This window comes from Palaemon carinicauda, chromosome 22, assembly GCF_036898095.1.
Source record: "Palaemon carinicauda isolate YSFRI2023 chromosome 22, ASM3689809v2, whole genome shotgun sequence".
Classification (NCBI taxonomy): domain Eukaryota; kingdom Metazoa; phylum Arthropoda; class Malacostraca; order Decapoda; family Palaemonidae; genus Palaemon; species Palaemon carinicauda.
The window spans coordinates 30,979,390-30,998,461 of record NC_090746.1 but is presented as its reverse complement, the minus strand read 5'-3'; the positions used below and the strand labels follow the sequence as shown (position 1 = coordinate 30,998,461).

The 19,072-nt window shown below is 44.5% G+C and overlaps 1 protein-coding gene across 1 annotated transcript in view; it reads left to right on the top strand.

The window, feature by feature from the left end:
* LOC137616390 (dentin sialophosphoprotein-like) overlaps window positions 1–19,072 on the top strand; it is a 379,565-nt gene that overhangs the window by 331,714 nt on the left and 28,779 nt on the right. Inside the window, exon 10 of the mRNA XM_068346092.1 lies at window positions 10,767–10,892. Coding sequence (XP_068202193.1) covers window positions 10,767–10,892 — 126 coding nt within the window. The remainder of the gene's footprint in view (window positions 1–10,766; window positions 10,893–19,072) is intronic.

The following is a 19,072-nucleotide window of genomic DNA, read 5'->3' as shown; positions in this document are numbered from 1 at the left end:
ACCCAACATACTTTGAGTTACACCCAAAATCTCCTCATCCCTATGTCTTGCAAGTGAAACAATTATTAAACTCTGGATATAATTAGAAGTAAGGTACTTCCATTCAAGGTATCATCAACGCCTCCATGGAAATTACCAGAGATATCTTTTTGTAAATACTTTATTAGAGTCAAGGAGAATATGACAGACCTAGAAGCCAGGTCTCTTTTTATGGAACATAGAGGATCAATTTTTATATATGCTGATGGTTCCAAATCTGATGCTGGCGTTGGATTTGGAGTACATAGTAATGGTTTTAATTGTAGAGGTGCACTTCCTCTAACCGCTTCCATATTTTACCATTTTTTGTGATGCAAGGAGTATCCTTCAAGCTATAGAAGTTTTTAATTCTAATAACCCTCTAGTTTTAAAGATTTTAGAATGGCTTTTTATTATTGGACGGAGAGGTATAACAGTTCGATTTTGTTGGGTTCCAGCACATGTAGGTGTGTCTGGGAATGAGAAGGCAGATTCACTGGTAAAGAATGCTGCCAAGAAGGTATCCCATTCCCTGTAATGATTTCCTACGTAAATCAAGAAATTGGTTTGCAATAAATGGCAACAGCACTGGGATAGCCTAGATGGCAATAAAATGAGAGAGGTAACAAATGTCATATCTCCTTGGAGGTATAACATGATGCCCCGAAAATGGGAGACATCACTTTGTCGTCTCCATATTGGTCACAATCGGTTGACACACGAGTTTCCGCTGAAGGGCCAACACCAACCGTATTGTGACGACTGTTTAGTACCTCTAACAGTGAGGCATTTGTTGACTGAATGCCCCAATTATAATAACTTAAGGAATAGATATTTGTTTGAGGCTCGAGGTGAGGGTGGCAGGTTCATCCTTGCCAATATTCTTGGACATGATGTGTCCTACTATGCAAGTGGCATTTTTAGATTTATTTCAGAAGCAGGTCTTTTGAAAACTGTTTAACTTTTATGACATTCAACTTTTATGATTTTAATTGAATACTCTTTTTTTTTTTTTTTTCTTTTATACGTAAACTAAATGATATCGGGGTCAATGACCTTAGATGTCAGGATGCCTGAAAACTTTAAATCAATCAATAATCGCTCGTTGCGTAGAGGTCGATCTGCAGTTCTGGGACTTTTTCTAAGATGAAGGTGAATGAGTCTGTCTAGGGACCATTCTGATTCTATCGGCTTTAGCCTGGATAGAGCGTCCGCCGTCACATTGCAGAAACCTTGTAGGTGAACTGATGATAAGTGCCATCTTTTCTTTCTTGCCAAGCGGAAGATAGCCAACATCACGTGATTGATGTAGGGCGATCTTGAGCCTTGTCGGTTCAGACATCTCACTATCACTTCGCTGTCCAAGACCAGCTTGATGTGGGCTGATCTGTGAGGGGATAGCTGCCATGGCTTCCAGAATGTTGATGTGAAAGGTCTTGACCAGGGATGACCAGGTCCCTTGAGCTTTCTTTTGATGGGAATGACCTCCCCATCCTTCCGTCGAGGCATCCATGTGGATGATTACCGATGGTTGAGGTGGTTGTAAGGGAATAGTCCTTGCTAGGCTCTTGACCTTCGACCACGGCTTCAGAAGCGATCGTAGTAAGGTCGGTACCGGTCTCTGTAGATCTCTTCGAGCGTTTGATGTGTATCTTCTCCAGACTCCTGACGCATCTTTCAGCTGTGCTCTTAACACTGGGTCTGTTACTGCTGCAAACTGGAGAGAGCCCAATACTCTTTCCTGTTGGCGTCTTGAGATCCTGTTGGATTTCAGTAGTGTCTTGACAGAACCCACGATCTCTCCCCTCTTCTTTGGTGGAATGGAGAGACGGTGTGAATGCAAGTTCCAATGGATTCCCAGCCATTGAATCTCTTGAGCTGGAGAGAGGCGAGACTTCTTGTAGTTGATCTTGAATCCCAGATGTTCCAGGAACTGGATCACTTTCTTGGTTGCCTGCAGACAAGCAGTCTTGGATGCTGCCCACACCAGCCAGTTGTCCAGGTATGCGGGTACCTGAACACCTTCTAAGCGTAGCTGTTGTACGACTGCGTCCGTAAGTTTCATGAAGATGATTGGGGCTATGTTTAGTCTGAAGGGCATGGCTCTGAAGGCATACTTTGTCTTCTGTAACTTGAATCCTATGTAGGAGGAGAGGGGGCGACTGACTGGAAGGTGCCAGTAAGCATCTGCCAGCTCTATTGAGACTGTGTACGCCCCTTTCGGTAACAGGGTCCTTATGTGTTGAAGAATTAGTATCCGGAACTTGTTGAGTGGCGACAAGTCTAGAATGACTCTGAGTTTGTCCGAGAACTTGGGAACACAAAACAGCCTTCCCTGGAATTTGATGGGCTTTGCTTTCCTTATAACCTTTTTGTTCAAGAGTACTAAGGTATATTCATCCAGTAAGGGGGTGGAGTGTTGGCAGAACTGAGGAGATGAAGGTGGAGATCTGTTCCATTTCCATCCTAGTCCATTCTTGATTAGGCTGTGGGCCCAGGGATCGAACAATCCAACGATCCTGAAAGTGGAGGAGTCTCCCTCCTACCTGGAGCATCTCATTGCTTTGATGGTCCTGAGGGTTTACCACCCTGACCACGTCCTCCCCTACCTTGTGGGGGGATTCTTGAGGAGCCCCGTCTAGACCCTCTTCCTATCGGGCGAAAGGTAGTGGTGTGCCTCTCAAAACCTGGATTGAAGGCTGGTGACTGGGCTACCAGCTGTTGAGGCACCACTTGGAAGGTGGTTTGTGGTTGAGCAACCACTTGGGGTATCGTGGTCATGGTGACCGTGGGATGTTGTACAGGTCGAGAAGGTAGTCTTGGCTTCTTTGTCTTCTTCTTAGGTTGGGGACCAGCATCAGGGGAAGATTTTCTCTTAGAAGACATGCCCCACTTTTGGAGAAGATTCGTATTCTCCGTGGCAGCTTTTGCGACGACTTCTTGGACTATTTCCTTTGGGAAGAGGTCCTTGCCCCAGATACAGGAAGTGATCAGCTTCCTGGGTTCGTGTTTAACCTTTGAATTGGCAAACACAAACTCCCTGCAGGCCTTCCTGGCCTTCACAAAAGCGTACAAGTCCTTCACTAGGGTGGCCATGTGCATCTTGGCCAGGACTGTGTACATGTCTGGGTTGCTAGCAACGCCTGCACACATCTCCATGCAGTTCTGGAGGGAAAGAGATGCGGCTAGTCTCTCCTTTGTCTCCTGTTCTCTTCTCAGGAGAAAGTCCGACAACTTCGGGATGTCCTCGCAGAACTGCTGTCCTGCGATGTCCGCATCGAGTTTCGAGACTGAGAAGGTTAGGTTGACCTCCTTCCAATCCTTCTCATCTGTGGGCAAGGCCAGAGACAATGGCCTACACTCCTCTAGCATAGGACATGGTTTGCCTGCATCAATTAACTTCAGCACACTTTGGAGAGCTTTCGATGAGAAGGGGAAAGCTCTTGAAGAAGGAGCAAGGAAAGAAGGGTGTTTCTAGCTCAGTGCAGAAACTCTAGAGTTGGTATACCCTGCCTTCTTCAGGCTACTCGTCAAGAGAGCCTGTGCCTTGTCGTGGTCGAAAACCATGACTTCCTTTGGTTCCGTCTCTTCCTTAGACGCCGGCTCACTCTTCAGCCGGATGAAACATTCCGGGTAAGCCGCAAAGTTTGGCCAGAATTGGATGTTGTCCAAGGGGATGGCCCCCATCTTCTCCGAAATGTAGAGTTTCCCATTCGTGATGGGCATAAACTCTGCATACCTCCAGGGATTGGTTTTAGAGCATGGTGGCAGGTCAGACACTTTAGGTTGCTTGAAAGACCCACGAGAAGTGACAATACGGGTTGCTTCACGGAATTCCTTCCGCATATCTACGTTTTCCTTACCTAGAGTGTCCATTAACATCGTGATCTGGGCCATAGCTGCTTGACCCAGCGGGTCTAGTGGGGGGTTAGGAGCCGAAGACGTTGACGGCACAGGCTGGAATGCCGACACAGACAGAAGGGGATCGTCCACTTCCGTCGACTCGAGATCCTCGTCTCCTCCAGGTGGTTGGGCCACCTCTTCTTCAGGATCCTCTTGAAGGAGATCCTTTTCAGTGTCCAAGGACACTTCAGACATCCTCTCCTGATGGATGTCCATGCCTTTCAGAGCTTAGTTGATGTCGACCTCAATTGTGAGCTGGATGCAAGGAGGCCCGGGTCGTGCCTGAGGTACGACGGCATCAGCTGTTGCCTTCGGGAACAGCATGCTTCTCATAAGTTCACTGGGTAGGTACGCTTCTGGAACCCTCGTACCCATTTCCGAAGCTTTTCCCTCGCAGCATCCCTCGACTCCGTCAACTTGGGATCACCGAAACCCTTGGTCATCAAGGCCGAGCAGACGTTGCAGTCCTTGGGATCCCAGTGTCTCAAGATTTCAGTTGCGATGGAGCAGGAAGCATGAGACCTGCACATGGTGTGACCACAAAAAGTTCTCACTCTTGTGGTTACAGTACATCACCTCACACTTCACCTTGGTCTCCTCCTGTAAAGAAAGGAAAGTGAAATGAGTATGGGGTAATTTATCACACTTGATAAATTTTTATATTTCTATGTTCATGCATAAAATGGCTCTACTATTATCGTTATAGCTTAGGATAATAAGCTCGGAAAGAAAATAGGAAAGACACATATCTGTGTCTCCTGTCCTGACAATTGCCGTGACCTCCCTCAATATTAATGTTTAGAATTTCCTTATTAAGGAAAAGCTAGCGTGGAAGAGCTCTAATCTCTAGAGCTAAAATTAGTGTATACTAGCACTAACCCTTCCATAAAGGAATATTAATATTGTAGGGTAAGAAAATTAAGTTCTGATGACCTATGGCTCATCAGGCTATTGAAGGAATACTTCATTTCACTATTATAATTGGTCTCAATAATGGACTGTGAAAGGACACACAGAATATGTTGGAAAATATAAACTACTGTTTATTATATATTATAGTTTTCTACCTGCAGTATGTACTATACTGCAGATATAACTGGGTACTGTATAATCTTATACTGTAGTTCTGCCGGCACGGCACTAGCCGACAGAGAGAGAGAAAGCATGGAGAGAAGGGCTACCTTATTATTATAGTTTAGTACAATAAATAGGGTTGTAGGGGCTACTGTCGCTACTGCCTTCTTCCAGAATGAGGGTTCAAATGGAAGGGGGGAATGTATTATTCTAGCTTCCATCCAGCCACAGAATCTGTTGCCGGCTGCTCTGCTGGTTCCAGGGTTTGTGGATGGCAGCCAAGAAAGGACTGAAGAACACTCAAAGTCATAAGGGTCTCCCACCGGCAGCCGTCATGGCTGGCACAACCTTTCCCGGAGCCTTGTGTCCGTTAGGGGGAAGGTCGAAGCGGCAATCAAGCTGCCTTTGTAGGAGCCCGGCCGGCATCGCATTCCACCCGGCAAGCGGGGAAATTGTATCACACCGGTCAAAGATGTTGCGACGGCTAGGCCATCACTAAAGGATAGATAGGGGCGGGGAAAGGGTCTTATATTTTGTGTCGGAAGGAGGCGGCACGTCTGCCTCCCACTTCCGGTCACAACTCAGAAACATAGTTTCTATACCAGCGCCGTCTTCGGCGGCAAAGGAATATCGATTCTTCAGCCCAAGATCTTGCCAGATAAAAGACATGTCTTCTAGACCACAAGGGAGAAGGTGGCAGCAATTGTATTACCACTTTCGGTTGTGGACTAGGGAAGCCGGGCTTCCTATGTCTGCAACTGTAAACCGGCAGGGGAGTGACTATTCCCCTATTCAAGAATGAATATTCTGAGTTACTGTCGTAATTCAAAGCCGGGATACTCACCGGCAAAGAGGAAAGACAGAAAAACACTAGCCAAGTCAAGCCGGAGTACTTTACTCTATGGCAAGACCAAGGTAGGGTTGTCACCTAATGGCGACACTCGGAGGGAAGGTAGGGTTTACCCTTAAATCTCGAAGAGACGAGTATCGAATTATATAAGTAATTCTAGGAGATATACTATCTCCTATTGAATTGATAAAATGATACAAGAGGGTAAACGGGGATAATGTACGAGAGTATACTAAAACGCATTAGGCTAGCCTAGCGCGAGTCGAGATCTCGGCTACTCTACGTCACCGAGACTCTATAGTATACGAACAAAACATTTCATAGAAGAGGAAATATTCGTGCATAATCTTATCTTCACTAGTATAATTTTGCCTAAATAGTTATAATTCATTAAAGCTAAATACCAGGAACGTCGTTCTACTGACTAAATAAGGCATATATGGCGAACGACAGCATCCAAAATGGTGCCTCCGGTGAGTGGCTATGCTCCGAGAAACACATCAAAATTATGCTAATTTAACTGAGAAGGGAGCTATAAATTATACACAGGAAAGATTAAATACTCAACTTTCCAGAGGCTGAAGATGCTGGAGAATGCATAATAAATCCCAAGTATTAGTAACACAACACCGAGAGCAAGCGGGAGATACACCGTGCTTAATTCCCTACTAATAAAGGAATGGGTCGCCATGTTGGGCGCTGTAGTAGTACGGGAAGGAGATCCACCGGGTAACCCTGATGACGGCTCCCCTTCATTTTTGCCACTCTTCCCCTTCAGAGCGAAAACTCTATTCGAGGTGAAGATTGCCGTGTGTCGTATCAAGAAATACGTCCCCTGATATTATGCGATATCCTTAAGAATTTTTCTTAAAGGATACTCGCGCCAGGAGTTAGAATTCTGGAGACCTATGGTCAATTCTCTGGGAGTATCACTGTAGCTAATTATCCCTTAGAAAGCTGCCTAAATGAACCTTCCATCAGGACGACATGGCTGAGCCCAAAAAATTATTCAGTGGGCTGATATGAAAGGGTTTAAGTTTTCAACAAGCAAAACTACTATTGTCCATTTCTGTCTTATCCGGAGAGTACATCTAGAACCGGATATATATACATGAAAGGTCCACGGATCCCATGTGTAGGTAAAGCTAAATTTTTAGGATTGATTTTCAATTCTAGGCTTAAAGGCATTAGAAGCTAAATATCTTGAGGCTCTGAATCTTTTAAAAGTATTGTCCCATACAACATGGGGGCAGACCGTAAAAGGGATTTTGACGAAGGAAAAATCTATTTCTGTGCGAGAGACCTGTGCCGCCCAGTGAAGATGCTATGAAAGGAGTGACGTAGTTGGCGTGGGTGGAGATAGAGGTAGTAACAATCAGTAGTGGATGTAGAACGGCACCTCGTAGTAACGGGGATATTTGAAGAGGAGATATCTAAATAGCACGAGACCTCTGGTAGTGGTTATTCACGCCCCAGTTACTATATACCGACACCTATTTAGGTGAGCGAGCTGGGTTCATCCCTGGCATTCCTTTGCACTTTTTTCTCTGGTAATACATAGCAGTTATATACCTTAGAAATGATGATAAAGGAACATTTCATGGAGCGGCACAGGTTGAGCCCAGAAAACTATTTTGAAATTATACAAGGCCTTGATTTTTCCAAAAATTAGTTATGGGTGTGAAATATGTTCCTCAGCCACCCCAAGCCTATTAAAGATATTATATTCAATACATTATACTGGTATTAGATTATCCACAGGAGTGTTTAGAACCTCACCTATCCCAAGTCTCCTTGTTGTTGCTGGAGAGGTACCTTTAGACCATTACCAAATGTCTTCTATTTTTCGGTATTGGTTTAGGATGCAAAGACTGCAAGCCTTGTAAGGCACTCAATATACTTTGAGTTGCACCCAAAATCTCCTCAACCTTATGGCTTTCGGGTGAAACAATTATTAAACAGTCTTGGTATAATTAAAAGTAAGGTGTTTCCACTTGAGATATCATCAACCCTTCTTTGGAAATTACCAGAGATATCTTTTTGTAAATATTTTATTGGTGTTATGAAAAATGTGACTGAATTAGAAGCTAGGTCTCTTTTTATGGAACATGTTGAAGAACATAGGGAATCAACTTTTATATACTGTATACCGATGGCTCCAAATCTGGTGCTGGCGTTGGATTTGGAGTATATAGAGTTCTTTTAATTGTAGAAGTGCACTTCCTCCAATAATTTCCATATTTACTGCTGAATTATATGGCATAATAACCTCTATTGAGAAAATAGCGTTGAAAGAGGAGGGGTATTTTACCATTTATAGTGATTCAAAAAGTGTCCCTCAAGCTTTAGAAGGTTTTAATTAAAGTAACCCTTTAGTTTCAAAGATTTTAGTGTGCTTTTAATTATTGGCCTGAAAGGTATATCAGATAGATTTTGTTGGGTTCTGGCACACGTAGGTGTGTCTGGAAATGAACAGGCAGACTCACTGGCAAAGAGTGCTGAGCCGAGTTGCTATCAAGAAGGTATCCCAGTCTATGTTAATGAATTTTTACCAGCAATTAAGAATTTAATTTATAACAATTGGCAACAGCAATGGGATAGTTTAATCGAAAATAAGATAGGAGAAATTGCGCTTGTTATATCCCCTTGGAGGTATAATGGGATGCCCCAAATATGGGAGACTACTCTTTGTCGTCTCCGCATTGGTCACACTTGGATCACACACAAGTTTCTGCTGGCTGGGTAACACCAACTATATTGTGACGACTGTTTGATACCCTTGACAGTGAGGTATTTGTTGACTGAATGCCCCACTTATACCACAGAAAGAATAGATATCTGTTGATGAGGCTCGAGGTGAGGATGGCAGGTTCATCTTTGCCAAGATCCTTGGACATGATGTGTCATACAATGCTAGTGTCATATTTAAATTTATATCAGAAGCAGGTCTTCTTAATGCTATTTAACTTATATAACCTATTTACTTTTCTGGTTGTAATTGAATATTCTTTTAATCTTTATTTATAATAAACGATATCGCCGTCAAAGACCTTCGATGTCAGGATGCCAGAGTACTTTAAATTATTCATTCATTATTGTCTTAATACAGACATCCTTACTGTATAAGCCAATACTGGCAGAGTCCTTAACAGCTTCCACATTCCTATCATTAGCTATTAGGGGTTTTGGAGTCTCCTTCCTAAATTTGTACAAGAAAAAAGGAATGACATGTTCAGAAATAAATTAACCTGCCTAAGGGACTCCTTTCGACCTATGAATGGGCATCCATATTTAAAAGATGAAAGGTTTGTATACCTGTGTAGCGGGATGTAAACAAAAACAAACCCCCACACCTTTGATCACTCTGACAGACAAATTATCCCACAACACAAACTTTCCCCTTACTTTTACGTCAACTGGACTATTGCACAGAGGGAACAGTAAAACAAAACATATCCTTAAAATTATATTACTTATTAAACCAAAAAAAAATCACACAAATTTAATGCAGACAAAAATAACACACAAAACTATACTGTATATATTGGTACGTGAGGGTATCGAGAACTCACCAATAATCAGTAAAACTATCCTTTTACAATACCCAACACTAACAGTCCACACACTGTACCAGAAAAACACTTAAGACTAAAATAAATCACTTAACACTAAAACCAATCATATTCCATAACCCAGCAAAAATAATCAAAACTTATCACTAAACCATAAGAGAAAACTCTTAAATGCTGGATATGTTTGTGTGGCCACCGTCGTCCACACACTGGCAACAGTCCACCCACTGCCGCAACTTTGTGGCAAACAATATCGTACAGCCAATTCGACTGTGCAATCACTTAAGCGGTGGTCATCATCATCATCAAAATGTCATAAGAAAAATCCGTATTTTATAGCCGGGTCATCAACGTTCAAAAATTCTATATTTCAGCAGTCTATTCCTACATTCATTGTACGGTCCGGGACGTCATCATCAAGATATTCATATGCAGTATACACGGCTGGCAAGCACCACCTTCCAGGCCAAACTAAAACTCCAAAGGAGTCTAAAGGAGGAATTACGGCACTAATACAAAAAATCACCTCCAAGCCGGCTGGTCAATGAACAAAAAACACAACCGACTCCTGCTACAGTCAAATAGAAAATGCTTTCGCCCAAGACATTCATTACCGCCCTAACCTAGCTAAAAATGTAAACAAACAACCTCAATTATACCAACAGTCTTTCCCACTACAAACAATCATTACGCTCACTACCACTTGTTCGGTGGCGCGCACAGCGGACACACATACATACATACCCGCAACCTCTCTCTCTCTCTCTCTCTCTCTCTCTCTCTCTCTCTCTCTCTCTCTCTCTCTCTCTCTTTTGTGATTTGGCAAACAAAAAAAGTAAATGAAATAAAATTAATCCTCCACACCTGCAGGAACAAATAATTTTTAAAAGTAATATATTTTCTTAACTATAAAAATAACTTTTAAAATAAATTCTCCACCTAAGACTTAGACCCTATGGATTGTTCTGACAGGTGGGTGATCAGGCTTCCCCTCATCCAACCTGTAGTTAGCAAGGTACTTTGTAATATTCAATGGCCATTCCAGTGCAGCTCAACACTGCCCTATTTGTATTGCAAGGAAAATATAGTGGTACTTATTATTTAACAGACAAGCAAAGAAGGTGAGGGATGACTCTTGTCTAAGGTTGTAGTTACTGTTTATCTATTTTGATACATTATCAATCTCTGATATACAGTAATTATGTTCATTTAAAACAATGGCTTGTATGATAGGAAATTTAAAACCTGAATACTGTACACTATTTCAGCATGTCCTGTACTTTGTGTAAATATAGTATGATAATATTGAGGATGCATCATTGTTATTTGTGAATTATCTCCATTTTCAGCAACAAAAGGCTGTACTAGAAGCTCGGGTTGTAGAAGAGGTGAAAAAGTCCTTGGATCCATTTTATCGAAGTAAAGCAATTACCAAAGACGAATACAAACAAATTGTCGCTAAATGTGTGAAAAAGGTAAGACATTTTCATACTAATATTGTTGAGTTTATTTTAATACTGCTGCTGTTCTAAAGTACACTTTTTTATCAATTTTAATAGCTTAGATTTCTTATTCCTACAAAAGAAATACCCAAGATCTTTTTCTCTGAATTCTTTTCTAGAGTTCCATCCCAGGCACTGAAAGGAGTTTGGCCTTGACTTTTACATGGTATTACATGTTTACAATATGACAGGGTATTCTTTCAAGAAACCTTCACTTTCAATGAGAATTTCTGTTTAAAACATATTTAGGTACATAGGATTGAAGATTTGGTAATACACATTTTTGGACTCAAGCCATGTCATCCTGATTGAAGGTTCCTTTAGGCAGCTTTCTAAGGGATATTTGGTTACAGTGATATTCGTAGAGAATTGACCATAGGTCTCCAGAATTCTAACTCCTGGCGCAAATATCCTTAAAATTTCTCTGAAGAATATCGCATAATATCGGGACGTATATCTTGATACTATACATGGCAATCTTCACCCCGAATAGCGTTTTCGCTTCGAGGGGGAAGAATGGCGAAACTGAAGGGGAGCCGTTATCAAGGTTACCCTTCCTCCCATACTATTACAAGGCTCCAAGATGGCGCTCATTCCTTTTTTGGTAGCGATTTCGTACGGTGGTTTTCCCTGTTATCTAACGTTCTAGATAGTTCTTGAGAGGATTTGTTATGCATTCTCCAGCATCTTCTGCCTCTGGAAAGTTGAGTATTTGATCTTTACAGTGTATAATTTTTTAGCTCCTGCTTCACAATGAAATTAGTATAATTTAATGTGTTTTATGGAGCTTGGCCAGTCACCGGAGGCGCCATGTTGGACGCTGTCGTTCGTCATGCATGCTTTATTTAGTCAGCAGAACGACATTTCCGGTTTTATAGCTTTAATGATTTATAGCTATTTAGGCACAATTATACTAGTGAAGATATGATTATGCTTACAAATTTCTTCTCCCTCATATGTCTATCGTATACGTTAGAGTTTCGGTGATTTAGGTAACTGAGATCTTGCCCCGCGCTAGGCTACCTAGCCTAGGCGCTTTAGTATACTTTCATACATTATCCCCGTTTACCCTCGTGTATCGTTTTATCAATTCAACAGGAGATAGTATATCTCCTAGAATTATTTACATAACTCTATACTCGTCTCCTGTGGAGATTTAAGGGTAATCCCTCCTTCCCTCTGAGTGCTGCCATAGGCAACAACCCTATCTTAGTCTCGCCATAGAGTAGTACACTCCGGCTTGACTAGGCTAGTGTTTCCTCTCTCCCACCCCTGCTGGTGAGCATGCCGGCTTGGGTTTTCGACAGAACCTCGGAGTATTCAGTATTTATGCCGGCAGCTGAGCTGCAGGGTGAGTAGTCACTCCCCTGCCGGCTTATAGTTGCCGGCATAGGAGGCTTAGCCTCCCTAGGCCGCACCTGAAGTGGTAGTATAATGCCGCCACCTTCTCCCCTGCGGTCTAGAAGACAAGTCTTGTTTCGGCAGACCCTAGGCTGAAGAACAGATATTCTTCTGCGCCTAGGATGGCACCGATACTGAAATGAAGTTTCACCCCTGTTTGGAAGTGGCGGCAATCCTGCCGCCTTCTCCTAACACTGTTTCGGCAGACCCTAGGCTGAAGAATAGATACTCTTCTGCCGCCTAGGATGGCGCCGATACTGCCTCCTCCTAACACTACATACAAGACCCTTTCCCTGCCCCTCTATGTCCTTTAACGATGGCCTAGCTATCGCAACTCCGTGGCCGTCGTCCTACATTCTCCCCGCTTGCTGGGTAGATGAAAGCGCCGGCCGGGCCCCTACATAAGCGGCTTGATAGCCGCTCCGACTTTACCCTACGGATGCAAGGCTCCGGGAAAGGTTGTGCCGGCTATGGCGGCTGCCGGTGGGAGACCCCTATGCCCTTGAGTGTTTTTCAGTCCTCCCTTGGACTACCATCCACATCCCTGAAACCGGCAGCGACCGGCAACAGATCTTGTGGCTGGGTGGAAGCTTTAATGATGCATTCTCCCCTTCCATTTGAACCCTCATTTTGAAGGAAGGCAATAAGGTTATATATCTACACCCTTATTTATTGTACACATACATTAATAAGACAGCCCTTCACTCCATGCTGGATTGGTGCCGCCAGGTACTAGCCCAATGGACCGGTGCCGCCTGGTGCTAGCCTAGCCAGCAACAGGCCGGCTGAACTACAGTATATGATTATACAGTAGCAAGTATGTACTGCAGACAGAAAACTATAGTATAGATTATACAGTAGTTTTTTGGGCTCAAGCCATGTCGTCCTGATGGAAGGTTCCTATAAGTAGCTTCCATGGGATATATGAATTACAGTGATATTCCCAGAGAATTTACCTTTAGGTCTCCAGAATTCACCTTTAGGTCTCCAGAATTCTAACACCTGGCACGAATATCCTTAACATTTCTCTTAAGGATATCGCATAAATCAGGGGACGTATATCTTGATATGACACATAGCAATCTTCACCCCGAATAGCGTTTTCGCCTCGAGCGGGAAGCGTGGAAAATTAGAAGGGGAGCCGTTATTAAGGTTACCCTTTCTTCCATACTACTATTATCTAGATGGCGCCATATCCAATATGGCGGTTATTCCTATTTTTGTAGCGAATTCGCACGGTGGTGTTCCCTGTTGATCTGACCTTTTTAAACATAAAACTTACCCGGTAGTTATGTATATAGCTTACGTCCCTGACGTCACGGCAGAAATTTCAAAACTCGCGCCAATCGCCGATTGGATAGCCAGGTGTACCACCAGTGAGGTACCTGGAACCATTCCATGATTCCTCAGATTTTCCCTGCCGCCACTAGCGGCGACATCGTTGGATTTTCTACTCGCTATATACCTGATTTATTGCATTTTACTTTGGTGATGTACAGTAATTTGGTTTTGACTCTCGCTTGTTTGGATTTTCTTTTGGATAATCTTGAATTACCTTTGGATTTTGATATTTTGACCCTTGCTTGTTGATCTCTCTTATAAATATTCAAAATGGCCACCCCCCTGTAACTTTTAGAATGTGTGAGAGTGGGTGTAAGACCCGGTTGGCTAAGGCCCCTATTGATCCCCATTTGCTCTGCGTTAAATGCAGAGGTAAAGTATGTGAGTTGGGTGATTGCTGTGACAAATGCATTCTTTTATCTGAGAGTGAGTGGCTTGAGTTTGACCGCTATACGCGTAAACTAGAAAGAGATAGGTTGAGACGAAGTTCTTCTCGTTCTTCCAGAGACTTTTCCTCTTCCCGTGTCACCGAACCTAATCCTTCCCCTGTAGTGGTAGTTTCTGATCCCACTACTGTTACTGCTAATGAGCCTACGCTAAAGGATATGATGGTGGCTATTCAAGCATTGGGCGCAAAGGTTGAATCGCTCGCTGCGGACAGAACTCAATTAATGTCCGATGTGAAGCAGTTAAAATGGGACGGTGCTAGAAGTGCTGTGAATTTATTTAGTGCAGTGGAGGGTGCGCCTGCACGGGCCTGTCGTTCTCCTAGTTTTAGACCTCTTCCAAGATCCCCAACCCCTGGGAGAAGGAATGTCGAATGACGAAAGGAAACGAGAGGCTTTAGCTCCCGAGCAGACGTCCCCTCGAGCGTACATGTTGACGTTTCACAGGACGTTCGCCCTCACCGTAGGAAAGGTGAGGTTAAAGTGGTTTCATCATCCTCGGATGACACACTACCTAAAAGAGGCTGGCGTCAAGCTTCCAGACCTCTTAAGAGGAAAATGGATAAAGTCAACCAGCGTCCTACCTTGACACCGCAAGCTCCTGGTTGTAGCCATTGGAGCAGTCCGGAGCGGTGTCCTTCTTCCGTTGAGAGCTCGCCTGCTAAACATCCTGTAAGGGCGTTGGATTCTGTCAAGAATCTTCCTGTTGCTGGTCAGCTGTCTGAACCGGGCATGACCTCGGTTCATGCTCCCCCTCCGCCGTCAGACTGGTTATCGCCCTCTGGACGCTCTGAGTGTTCTTTGAGCGGCATGGAGAGCGAACTTGTGATAGACGTGACGTCCCCTGTATCCCAACGAGTTGACCCGAATTGTAATATGCTACAAGAGATGCAACAGAGACTCTCTTCGTTCATGCAAAGTTACCGATCTACAGACAATAAAAGAGTAGCAGGCCTGGATCCTGAACGTCAGGAAGCTTTTCTTCTGGACGCCCAGCGGCGTAAGGCTTGTTAGTCGAGAGGTTCTTGACGACGAACGTCTTTACATCTCCCCCGTTAAATGTGAAACTGTTCAACCAAACATGATGCCAGGCGTCAAGCAGCCAGACGTGACATTGAGCGTCAAGTGATCAGACGTGACATCGAGCGTCCAACAGAGCGAGGCGCCGAGCGTTCTTCTAAACGTGACATTGAACGTTCTTCTAAACGTGACATTGAACGTCCTACAGGACGTGATCTCGAACGTCCAGCAAAACGTGACATCGAGTGTCCAGCCATACGTGACGTCGAGCGTCCTACAGAGCGAGGCGCCAAGCGTCCTACTAGACGTGACGTTGAACGTCCTACAGGACGTGATCTCGAGCGTCCAGCAAAATGTGACGTTGAGTGTCCAGCTAGACGTGACGTCGAGCGTCCTAGAGAGCGAGGCGTCGAGCGTCTTACTAAATGTGACGTTGAACGTCCTACAGGACGTGATCTCAAGTGTCCAGCAAAATGTGACGTCGAGCTTCCAGCTAGACGTGACGTCGAGCGTCCAACAAAATGGGACGTCGAACGTCTAACAAAACGGGACGTCGAACGTCCAGCGAGACGCGATGTCGAGCGTCCTCCAGGACGCGACGTCAAGCGGCAAGCAGCCAGACAGGACGTCGAGCGTCAAGCGATACGCGGCGTCGAGCGTCAAACAGGACGCGACGTCGAGCGTTATACAGAACATGACACCGAGCGTCGAACATCTTTTCGTGATGCTGGGAGTCAAGAAGTGAGACATGATTTTGAGGATGAGAGCCTCGGAGTTCGTGATGACACTAGTCAAATCAGATGTCATGATTAAGAACACTGTAGTTCCTATCACTTTGATCGCGAGCGTTTCACCGAACGTCAAGCGTTAGATCAACAAGGCGACAGACATGATGATCTGGGGTCTCTTGACGCCAGAAGTCAGGACCTTAATGAAATGTATCCTGATAAGCACAACGTCGTTACTCCCGTCAGGGCTTTGTGAGAGGAAAACATCGACGATCACCTTTCCCCTATTGAATTATTTGAGGAGTTATCAGAAGGAGGAAGATTCTAAGTCATTTCGTCCCTCAGTGGATCTTAAGAAACTCATGAAAGTTTTTAACGATGAGTTTCCAGAGTCTTTTGTGTCCGTTGCTCCACGTTCGCCACCCTCAGAATTCACGCTTGGGAAGGCGTCGAAGAAGTCTCTTTTTACCAAAATGGTTCTGTCACGGTCATCAAAGAGAGCTCTAAGGATGATGGGAGACTGGATGGAGTCCAAAAAGGACCAAGGAAAGGCAGCCTTCGCGTGTCCTCCGACTAGACTAGCATCTAGATCTAGTATCTGGTACGAGACGGGAGAAGTTCTCAGCTTGGGAGTTCCTGCCTCTGCCCAAGGAGATTTCTCAAGTCTAGTAGATGCTCCCTGTCGGTCGGCCATGAGGAAGACCAAGATTCTCTGGTCAACTTCGGAGTTAGATCATCTTCTCAAAGGTGTCTTTAGAGCCTTCGAGGTGTTCAATTTCCTCGATTGGACTCTGGGAGCCTTGGACAAGGAGGTTTCTGCCCTTAAAGAGGGTGACACTACAAGTCTAATTCACATCATGTCCTGTGTGGATAAGGGGTTACGAGACGAATCTAATGAGTTGGCAGCGCTTTTCTCAGCAGGGATCCTTAAGAAAAGAGCTCAGATGTGTTCGTTTCTGTCTCAAGGGGTTACTCCCTTTCAGAAATCGGAATTGTTACATGCTCCTCTGTCTTCCTCTCTTTTTCCACAAGAACTAATTAGAGAGATTTCATCTGCATTAACTCAGAAGGCCACCCAAGATCTGGTCTCAAAGACGGCAAGAAAGGTCCTACCAATTTCTTTCTCTAGCCGCAAGCCAAAGGAAGAAACACCATTCCCTAAGTTTTCTCAGCCCTTTTGAGGGAAGACTTCCAGCAGGAGTAGCTCCAGGCCCGATGGAAGGAGAGCAAAGAGGAGAGGATTCAGAACAGGGCGAAGCAGAGTCTGACTGCTTTCACCTTCAGGCAGTAGGAGCCAGACTACACAACTTCTGGCAAGCATGGGAGAAGAGGGGAGCAGACCTTTGGTCAGTACAACTTCTGAAGGAGGGTTACAAAATCCCTTTTATAGGGAAACCTCCTTTGGGTTTAGCTCCAGTAGATCTCTCTCCCAGATAGAGAGAGGAGTCAAAGAGGCAAGCTTTACAACTACAAGTGTGTCTCTTGTTGGAGAAGGGGGCCATAGAGAGGGTGCGGGACTTGCGGTCACCTGGCTTTTACAATCGCCTGTTCCTGGTTCCCAAGAACTCGGGGGGATGGCGTCCAGGCCTGGACGTAAGTGCACTCAACACGTTTGTCCAGAAGACAAAGTTCTCTATGGAGACTTCAAAGTCAGTCCTTGCAGCAGTAAGAAAGGGCGACTGGATGGTCTCATTAGACCTCCAGGACGCTTACTTTTACATCCCCATTCATCCGACCTTCAAGCATTATCTGAGGTTCGTCTTCAAGGGGGAAGTGTTTCAGTTTAGAGCTCTGTGTTTCGGCCTCAGCACCGCCCCTCAAATATTTACGAAACTAATGCTCAATGTAGCAAGAATAATCCACTCAAGAGGCATCAGAGCCTCCCTGTATCTAGACGATTGGCTTCTCAGAGCTCACTCCTACGATCACTGCCTGGAGGATCTTCAGATAACTTTGAGACTATCAGAAGAATTGGGTCTTCTTGTCAACAAGGACAAGTCTCTTCTTGTCAACAAGGACAAGTCTCTTCTGACACCATCACAAAAGATACCTTATTTGGGGATGGTGATTCAGAGTCAGGTTTTTCAGGCTTTTCCGTCTCCCTTAAGGACGGAGCAAGCCATCTTGAAACTGCAATCTTTTCTAAAGAAGCAGAAGTGTTCTGCGAGGAAGTGGATGAGTCTGTTGGGAACCCTCTCCTCGCTGGAACAGTTTGTCTCTCTAGGAAGGCTGAATCTTCGTCCTCTCCAATTCCACCTCAATCATCATTGGAACAAGGAGAAGGATCTAGAGACGATATGCATTCCAATTACGGAATCCATAAGAAGTTGCCTTCAGTGGAGGAATGATCCGGACAGGTTTCAAGAAGGTTACCCCTTAGAACAGAAGTACCCAGACCTTGTGTTGTGTTCCGACGCCTCGGACTCGGGGTGGGGAGCAACACTGGGCAAGTTGGAAGTTTCGGGGTTGTGGACAGAGGTTCAGAAGAACTTACACATCAACCAAAAGGAATTGTTAGCAGTCCTGTTGGCCCTCAGAAGCTTCGAAGGGTCAATTTTGAACAAAGTGGTGCAGGTCAATGCCGACAACATCACAGCATTGGCTTACATTGCCAAGCAAGGCGGAACCCACTCGATGTCCCTTTACGAGACTGCGAGGAATCTCCTCATCTGGGCAAAGGAAAGGAATGTAGTCCTAATTACAAGGTTCATTCAAGGGGAGAAGAACGTGATGGCAGACAGCCTCAGCAGGAGAGGTCAAATTCTGTCCACAGAATGGACACTTCATCAAGAAGTCTGCAGGAATCTGTGGCGACTTTGGGGTCGCCCGTGCATAGACCTATTCACGTCCTCGAAGATAAAGAGGCTAGAGACTTATTGCTCCCCAGTGCCAGATCTCAAAGCAGTCCACATAGATGCTTTCCTGTTAGATTGGACCAATCTGGACGTGTACACTTTTCCACCGTTCAAGATCCTTTACAAAGTTTTACAAAAGTTTGTGTCACACGAAGAGACCAGAATGACTCTAGTGGCCCCCTTTTGGCCTTCAAGAGAATGGTTCACAGAGGTACTGGAATGGATGGTGGACACTCCAAGAAGCCTTCCATTAAGAGTAGATGTACTCAAACAACCCCAATTGGAAAGGTACCATCAAAGTCTCTAAAATCTTCAGCTAACTGCCTTCAGACTATCAAAAAACTCACAAGAGCTAGAGGTTT